Raw genomic sequence first — 9,488 nt, forward strand, 5'->3', positions numbered from 1 at the left:
TACTGCTCCTTCAGATTAATATTGTTTAAGTAACACCTTTACAACTGTGATTTACATTCATTTCTTTTTCTAATCAATTCTAACAAACTGATGTAGAGTAAGATTATGTTAATCTGAGATGAAACTGGAGCTGAAATGAGTGCCATGGTTCAGCTTAGCTGAAACCCTCAGTTTGCACCTCATTAAGTTGATGTTCACCATGACTTGCTTCCTATTGAATGTTTCCTAAAACTCTTGCCTGTGTAACAGAACAGTTATGTGTGTGTAAACCTGCTGTATCCAGAGGCACCTTTATCTGAAGTATCTTATAGTCTTGAGTCATTACAAATACTTTTGCATGGAATGCTGGCCCTTTTGTTAGGATGATTTCTACTCAATATCTCTTTCAGTGCCCCCTCTCATTTCTCTGGTGTGATCATGTAAGTGGAGAATAAAGGAGAGTTGACCTGGGTTAGAGCCCTGCACAGCCTTGCTACCTTGAAAATTAACTGCACAAACAATGTCTGGCCATTGTGCCTAAGCACTTACAACGATGCCATTTAAGAGAGTATTGATCCACCCAATGCTGGGTCAATCATTTGATCAATGGTGTGTGGGTTAGTCGGCTACAAGCCTGTTTGACTGCATGAATGAATGGGTGGTTGGATAACAGATGAATAGATGGTTGGATAATGAATGGATGGATGGAATGATTCATGGATGGACTTAAAGACTGATATGTGGATGGCAGAAGTGTCAGGTCTGTACAGAGATGAACTCGTGGGTCAGAAGACTGCACTTGTCTGCCCTCTTTTGTGTGGTATTATGTCCATTCTGCCGTGAACACCGTTCAAAGACGCCCACCATTCAATACATCCTGAGACTTGCTCTCGGTTCAAGTTCATTTGTTGCGCTCCCTACATCAAGAGGCATTTCTTTACATAAAGTGAATTTAATGCAGCAACATCAAACAAACTTTGTATTACTTGGTCATAACTTTTCAGTTGTTGCATTACGCACATCTAATATATATAGAAGCTAGCTGCCGACTACGTATTAAGATCTTTCCTTACATATATACAAGTTTAACTTCACATCCCACGAACAGTTGTACTGTGTATGGAAGTTTCATCAGTGGCATAGAAGAGGATTATCTGAGAGATCTAAATGAAAAAACAGTCATTGTCATTAGCATGTTCTGGGTGGATTGTTGTGATGTGTTTACACCAGGGTTGATTGACCTAGTTAACCAACCCCTGGCAGCGCAACATGGAGTAATGAAACATAATGCAACACAAGGGAGAGGTGTAGATGCCGTTATTATTCTTACATGTGAGACACGTGTGAGTGAACACACACACACATACACACACACAGCAGTGATGATCAGGGGCTCTCAGAGGTCGTGCCTTGTGACGCCGTGAAAAAAAAAAAAAAAGAAGAGAGCTTATTTAAAATTCTGTAAGAGATGTCAATTGTGCCCTCTGCATATTTCTATGGAAAATTTGTAAATAGATCCTTTGTAAATAGCTTCTCTCTTGCCAATCACCCTGTCTGCTCTGTGCACAGCAGCATTAAAAATTGATCCTTAGCCGCACCAGGGTGAAATGCTAACATCGCTGCCAAATGACTGATTAAAAAGAAAAACCTTTAATCTTTGCTTAAAAGTGTCTACTGCCTTGGCATGCCTTTCCCTGTGCTCCTCTATCTTCCAAGGCTGTGAAGGGAAGGAGGGGGTCGCCGTGGGGGAAACGGGGTCACGCTTCATGTAGAGTCAGCGCTGTACAGTGATATAGCTTTAGAGGTGAGGGATTTCACTAAGAGAAGATCTAGGAATCGACATGCATTGCTCTCTTCTGAATTTAACCTTAAGCCAAAGGTTAAAAACACATTTGCGCATCCCACAACAGGGGGTGAATGTTTTGGCACTCCTGCTAATGGCTTGCAAAAAAGAAATAGCTTTATATCCAACTTAACCATGCAAGTTAGCAAGAATCAACAGGGCTGTATTGACAGTGCAGTATATAAAATAGTTTGACATACTTCCAACTGATGTTAAAATGGTGACTTGGCAGCTGGAAAGCCATGAAATAAAGAACAAGAGTTTGAATTAATAAAGATTTTTTTTAAAAAGGACATTGCGGTGTGCAGTTTATTGGAGGTGCTGAGAGGTGTGTTTGTGTTTCAGGGAGCCAAGAGAAGAAAAGACAATGTGCTCAACCAGAAACTGAAACTCACTTCAGAGACCTTGTCAGCAATCCCTTGCCAACGGAGCACACAGAGAAAGAAAACACAGTGCATGTAAGATAAACATACCTCCTCACTCTTGCTCTATAGTTCTTTTATTGACTTACTTGCATACCGCACTGCTCAATCTGTAACTCACTCGCTAACTCAACAGCTCTCTAACTCTTGCAGTGGATCACTCCTGAGTGATATCTTCCTCTTCCACACTCCCTGCCTGCCTTGTTGACATCCTTATTGCTCCACCATTGTTTGCTTCCCACATCCTCTTATTGTTTCACCTTCTTTATACATGCTGTAAATGAACATATCTGTAATGAGTGATGCAGTATAACAAGTTGCACTTGAGTAAACAGCACAGCCCTCAAAACATTAGTGCTGACTTTATGTATTCACTCACCTCTCAGAATATCAGTGAGGGCCGCGAAAGTGTCACACAGAGCCACACACGCACACTCACACACAACTCCCGCCCCTCACCGTCTCTCAGTCATTCAGGTGTTTACTGTCATTCATACTCAGGGTTTTGTATAATCCTCTCACCACACCTGAGTGCTCCCCACTCAGTGTCACTGGATTTACTCTCTCTCTCTCCCCACTCCCTCTCTCACTTCCCCTCTCCTCGAGTGCACAGCCTTTTTCATTTTGCATCAGAGTCATTCTTTTACACACGCCGTCATTTCTTATGTAAATATCCACAGATAAAAAGACAGTAACAGACATTTTAAGATTTACACACACCGCTCAGCGCATATGTTTTCAGTCATCCCCTCTCATCAGCCAGTTTGTTTGTAGAAGTGTCTTTGCCTGTAGCCATAAATTAGGGGTTGTGATTTAACTCATTGAGACAAAAGAGAAAGACAATGAAACATGCATAAAACAAATGATGTGGAGAAGGTGAGGGAGAGGGAGAGAGAGGAGGGTGAACTGAAGGCAGAAATGGGCCAGTACGTATTTCTGCTCCACTTTCACTTCGGAAAGGCTTCATTAAGAAGTCTGTTTCCAGAGCATGGTGGAATTTCTATGTGTGCGTACAAGAGTGCACGCATATGTTGATAGGTTAGTGTGTGTCGAAGCACACGCACATGCATACATGTGTGCATGCTCGTAAAATTATTTGTGTGTTCAGTGAGAGAGATCTAAATTATTTACACCCAGAACTCTCTAATTGGTATCAAGTTTTTAAATGGGGTCAAATGAGCTCTTGCCTTAAGTTTGTATCATTACATCTAGAGCTACAGTGCTGCTGCTTCATTGAACTTGAACCTCTAAATGCTGTATTTGCCTATTGACTGGGGCTCTGCTGTATACTGGCGAAACATGCTTAAGCCGGCTGATTCAGAGAAAGGAGTGCATTTCTTTTCTTGTTTTTTTTTTCCACTGTGATTGAGCTGTTTTAGTCAATCTACTCATGTCTGTTACATGGTGAATATTCTTTTAGAAATCTGGTGAGTCGTAAACATCAAACGAAGGTATGCACACACACACACACACACACACACACACACACACACACACACTTGCACACAGCCCTAGGCAGCGCACAGAGCTGGTATTAGATTTAAGCCCCCTAATAAAGCCAATTAGAATTATACTGTGCACTGATGAAGGCAACTATACCAGGGCAATTCTCTCACCTCCATAGATACACTTGCAGACATGCAGCCTGCACATGCACACACACACATATACATGCATTTTCACTACTCTACACGTGCATGTTTGTTTGTTTTTTTAATTACTCAGGACATTACTCATTGGAAAATAATTGCATTACTTTACTAATCCCTCAACAGTAAAAGTAATTAGTTACATTACTCATAATATTATTTTTGTTACTCAGCAAATCTCCATCAATGATCCTTTTAAAACACCCTCAATACCTCTGTTCCTATACATCATATGTGTATGTGGAAGTGAATTTACTGACCATCCGCAGCTATTTTAGGAAGACTGCACACAGTGCACTGGAACTGCAACATTTAACAAAACCAAGCATGATTCCTGAATGTATAGGTGTTATCAAGATAACTAGGGAAACACAACACAAATTATGAAACTGTTGGAGTTACAAAAAGGCAGATTTTGCTTTAAAAATAAGAGATTTGTATTACTACTGAGTGGCACATTTCTCCTCTTTTGGTAGAGTTTAACCACCTCTCTAAGCCTCCAGTCCTTGCACCAAGTTAACACATCCCAAGCCATCCACTCCACTGAAAGCATAGAGTGGAAATTGACATCAGCCTCCATCAAACTCCAGGTAAGACAGCAAACAAGCAAATGCTCAAACTAATGGAGTGTTAGTGGGATCAGCGACTGTAATTTAATTGCTAAATTTCAAATTGTAATCTCTTACGTAATTCCACTCTCCCGCATTGAGTAAGTTACAGTATCTGCTTAGAAATGAACACAGTGTCTAAAGCACAGCAAGCTCAAAAACTTTAACTTTGTTGGCCAAGCAAAGGATCTCAGACATGTATTCTTTAAGTTAATTAGTTTAGGCTTTAAATTAACACATTGCTGTTTGCAGTTTTTATTATACCACTTCAAATGAATACTGTACCTCCATTGAAATGTTGTTTGTTTTTGTATCAATTTACTTTGACTGTACATGTACGCTACCTGCCAGGAACAACCTGAATAGATATTGTGTCTCTTCCTGACAGGACTCCAGTAAGGTTCAACAAAAGCTGTTTCAAGGTCTGGAGAGACAAGAGGGCTCTGAAGAGTGGCAGAGTGATGAAGAGAGTGAGAGTGCAGAGAAAGAAGAAATATATGAACAAAAACCAAACAAAGATGAGGGAGATGGAGTGTTACACAAAGCAGCATTCGCCATAGTCAGGTCTGCAGCAGGGACGGACAGAAGAGGAAATGGCCACTCATCAATCAAATCCGACCAGGGGGATGGCAGGGAGGCTTGTGGGACAGCAGGGCCGTGGGAACCGAGGAACAAACCATGCAGGAGCAGAGGAAGCAGTCTTCATGTAGTCTTCACCACATTGCATCTTTTACCGAGGCTAGAAGGAGACCAGTGCAGGCCCACTGCCAACACCTTGCCCCGACTATTGACAGGACAACAAGCTCAAAGCAGAATTTTAGCTGGAGCTCAAGAGGTGAGTGTTAATGTAATTAGCAGAAAGAACAAAACAGAGTGCTCCAGGTTGTCACCATTGTATTGTCCTTGACAAGAATGCACATATACAGTATGCAAAGGGACTCAAACATCCAGGTTTGCTCTTATATTGAATTAATTTTTTCTTCAGATAAATTAACTAACTGAAGAAAACTAAGCTGAACCTGGTAACATCACAAGGACCTCAACCTATTTGTTATACTTAGTGTAAATGTCAGTCTTACAACGTGGCTGAGAGCTGAGAGGTTTTGTACTTCTAGAGGCAGAAGTGAATCACTGTGCCTGTGAAAGAAGTATACAGTCAGTGGTTGGCAGGCATGAGATGGAACTTAAGTAGTGGACAGCTGCAAGAATTTTAAAAACTGTGGTCAGTTGTAGGTAAATTGCCAAAGGACCAATCAAATGTAGAAAGATGAAGTATTTCAAAGAAACACTGATCTATTGTGTAATCATAAAGATGAAGACTTCCTTTGTATATATTTCTGCATCAAAATATGTCCTGTAGACTGTGACTTTTTCTCCGGATAGTCTGGGAGATGTATTGTTGGATTGTATCAAATCATTTTCCCAGCACCTCAAAAACAATTTCTCAGTACAATGTAGGCTGTTTTCAGATCTATTCTTATTGTTTGTATTCTTCTTTTTTCACTCATCTTTGTTTCTTCAGGAGAGAGCTGCATATCTGACTGAATTGGTACAAAAATCTGGAAGCGACAGCAGCACTTTGCATAGTCCCAGATTCAGACCCAAACCCAGACCTCCTGGGAGATGTACAGGTACTGGGGATCAGAGGGTAGCCTCTTGTCACCGTTCAAGAATTCGACAACACAGTGAGTCTCCGATTTACAATTCGTTTCGCAAACTGAGCCGTGGACAGCAGGTTCAGATGTCCTATCCCTCCTCCCACCTGGGACCACAAACCTATCTCTCTCCAACTCCTTCATCTTCTGAACCATTCAAAGACTGTCCTGCACAGACAAGAGTGCTTTTTCCCTTTGACACTTCTCGGAAGAATCTATAAAAACCACAGATCCAGTTTTGTCTCCCAGTGAACCTCGTAAATGTATCTTGTGTTTTAATGTTTGAAACATGTACATTTTTAATCCAATAATGACTGGCTATGGGATGAGCATGTGCACTTTATTATCTATTTGATAATGCGTTTCTGGAGACCACATACAGAGCTAAATACTTTTGGTTCCAAGGTGACTGACAAACAGCTTCTGGCACTGTAGGAGTTCTCCAAAACAGACTCTAGAGCAGCATTAGTGGGCTCCACTTTACCCCACACTGTGATTTGGCAAATATGCTCCTCTCACAAACCATCTCAGTCAACAACACTCATGAGCCTTGACCTCATCTAAGGGAATTAGACTTGTCTTACAGTCAAAGCTCCGTGTAGGAACTGCAGAGTCCTTGAATCCCCACATTTCAAAATAAGTTCAGAGGTTTGAGGTTGTTTTTTTACCCTACATACTACCATGGCACATTCATTTCAATACTGTATGTTGTTTATGAAAGACATAACGCTATCAGATCTTGGCCTCTTGTAAGACATTTCACAGTGGAGAATTTTGTGGCTGTCCGTCTCTGCAGTATGAGTCACATTGTCATGCTACTATGACTCTTTTGAGTGACGAAATTGATTTGTTGCAGAGATAATAGTATATGATGAGGCTTCTCGAAATAAACAGGATAATTACAGGAAATAAGGTTTCCTTTGAATCTAGTTTGATCTGTGTCTTTGCTGTTTTGTTTTGTGCTCCATCATTAGCCTTGTACTGTTTGGAAACTGGTTCTTTGCCATCATGCGAATCACAGCCACAATTTCTCTTGTAAGGATTTCATTATGAAGGGCAATGAAAAGTTCCAAGACCGATCCTGTTGTGCACAAAAAGAGCATGGCTTCAAGACATGCACAGAGCATCCTGAAGCTATAACCTTCGCGAGTAAGTATTCCAAGTTCTGTTGCTTGATCAACATCAGCACCTGAGGTACACACTAGGATATTGGCAATGAAGAAATGCTTCAGAAAGCTTACAGCAATAAAGCAATGAGCCAAATGAGGTGTTTAAAGTGGCATTTGCGTTTCAAGAGGGACAGAACGTCATTGTCCAAGCCTGAAAAAAGAGTCATCAGGTCAGGTTGTGCACAGTGAATTCCTCCCACCGGGTCAGACTGTCAACTGTTCGACTGTGATGTTCTAAGGTGTCTGTGGGAAAACAATCGTCGCAAATGGACCTGAACTTTGGAGCAATGGCAATATGTTGAAATCCTCCATACTCGTCGGATTTGACTCCCTGCGACCTCTTTTTGTTATCAAAAGTTTTGACGTAAAATTTGATGTGCGCTCTCTGCTCAAGTTTCAGATCCATGGTATCGTCACGAATGCGCCCGGACTACTGCTCACAAAACCAAGTGTAACTCGGGTGCTGATGTTGATCAAGTGATGAAACTTCAAATACATACTCACGAAGGTTATAGCCTTCGCCTGGTCTATGCCCGCCACAGTGCCGCGCACACGCAACAGGAGCAGTCTCTGACTGTTTTGCCTTCACCTTTCCTACTTGTGATGTTTTTTCCTCATTTACGTTTAACAAAAATGACCTTTTTTACACTATAAAATAGTAAATATAAATTTCATGTTCCTCTTGCACTGCGAAACACATTCCTCAAAAATGTTGTCGAATAACAGTAACATTCTTTTGTGATATTATCATTTCTTAATAATAATACATGTTGAAATATCAAAAAATATATTAGTTTTTCTGTTTTACTTTCATCAGAGTAGTCGGCATTTAAGTTGGACAAAGAATATCTATGGACAACGAAGCTATTGATTGTTACATTTGCTATCATAATGTTAATTTTTTTTTTTAACCTAAACAAAGGCATCTAAAGGGCAATTGAATCACATCTCTGGGAAACTGACAAGTAAAACAATACGAGCTTGTGAATTGAGTCTTAAATTTGTTTTTCTGAGTTAAAAACCCAACACTGACTACATACAGCCATGCCGCACTGATGGCATTGAGACACCCGCCCACTTCCCTCTCACACTCCCCATGGTTTGTTTTGGTGTGAGTAAGTGTTGGTTGTGTGTATCACGTCTTTGCCCTGCGAGACTCCTGCCAATCGATTCAAGGTGAGACCTGTCGATTAAACACCCTGAGCCGTGCTCTCTACCTAACCCCAGGGTGATTCAATCCCACCCCTAACACACACACTTGTACACACACCCATACACACGCACGCATACACACCCACTTCACCTGTCATCCATCAATACCTCCATCAGGGCCTCTATTGATCCCCTCCATCCAGCCTCTTCACCCCATGCAGTACAACGTCCGTGCAGGTTTAATTTCTGGCAGATTTACAATAAAGCTCAAGTTATTATTTAACTCTTCCAGCTGCAGTGTGCTCTTTGATTTAGCACCCTGGGAGAGGATGAGTTACAGCTGACACGGAGAATCTGCCGGGGCTGGAATGGTAGGCACCCTGTTCATAACTCAGCCGCCGAATGTGTAGTTAGTCAATCACTTGATCTGTAATCACAAATGCTGCCAGAAATTACATGAGTGATGAGCTGTAATAAAAGCACTTACTTTTCCTGCTCTGTCTCTTAAGTGTTATTGGCAGACCCCTCTCTCCCAGGAGGCCACGGCTGTGAAACAAAATCCCGATATAAACTGCCTCATTGGTCCCTGCCTCACGCGCTGTCTCTGTGGTGTACTGTATGCGTGTATGTGACTGTGTGTGTGTGTGTGTGTGTGTGTGTGTGTGTGTGTGTGTGTGTGTGTGTGTGTGTGTGTGTGTGTGTGTGTGTGGAGCGCTTCCACTACAGTGTAATACAAAGCTCTTTTTGACAGTCTTCAACTCTTAGATTGCCTTGCTTCAGGACAAATGATCCTCACTTCAGTAAAGACAGTCATCCACGTCTCTATCATTTATAATCTCTACTGTCGGCAGAGATGCAAGGAAATTCACTGACAATGGCACTATTAATTGTTGAATAAAATGCATCATAGAATTATGGTTTGAAAAGCATTGCTATGTAGTAGTTTATCTTCACTGTTAAAACTTTCCTGGTCTGAATTTCATCTCAGCCAAGCACGTGCTGATAATCAAA

The 9,488-nt window shown here is 41.3% G+C and overlaps 1 protein-coding gene across 1 annotated transcript in view; it reads left to right on the forward strand.

Annotated features, from left to right (window-relative positions):
• The window catches only part of LOC138191988 (uncharacterized), a 220,678-nt gene extending 212,898 nt beyond the window's left edge, over positions 1–7,780 (forward strand). Inside the window, exons 8-11 of the mRNA XM_069139111.1 lie at positions 2,168–2,280; positions 4,370–4,483; positions 4,890–5,336; positions 6,024–7,780. Coding sequence (XP_068995212.1) covers positions 2,168–2,280; positions 4,370–4,483; positions 4,890–5,336; positions 6,024–6,377 — 1,028 coding nt within the window. The 3' untranslated portion in view covers positions 6,378–7,780. The remainder of the gene's footprint in view (positions 1–2,167; positions 2,281–4,369; positions 4,484–4,889; positions 5,337–6,023) is intronic.
• Positions 7,781–9,488: the final 1,708 nt, after the last annotated feature.

Source organism: Embiotoca jacksoni, unplaced genomic scaffold (genome assembly GCF_022577435.1).
Source record: "Embiotoca jacksoni isolate LCO1_2020_lvr unplaced genomic scaffold, fEmbJac1.0.p SCAF_8, whole genome shotgun sequence".
NCBI lineage: Eukaryota > Metazoa > Chordata > Actinopteri > Embiotocidae > Embiotoca > Embiotoca jacksoni.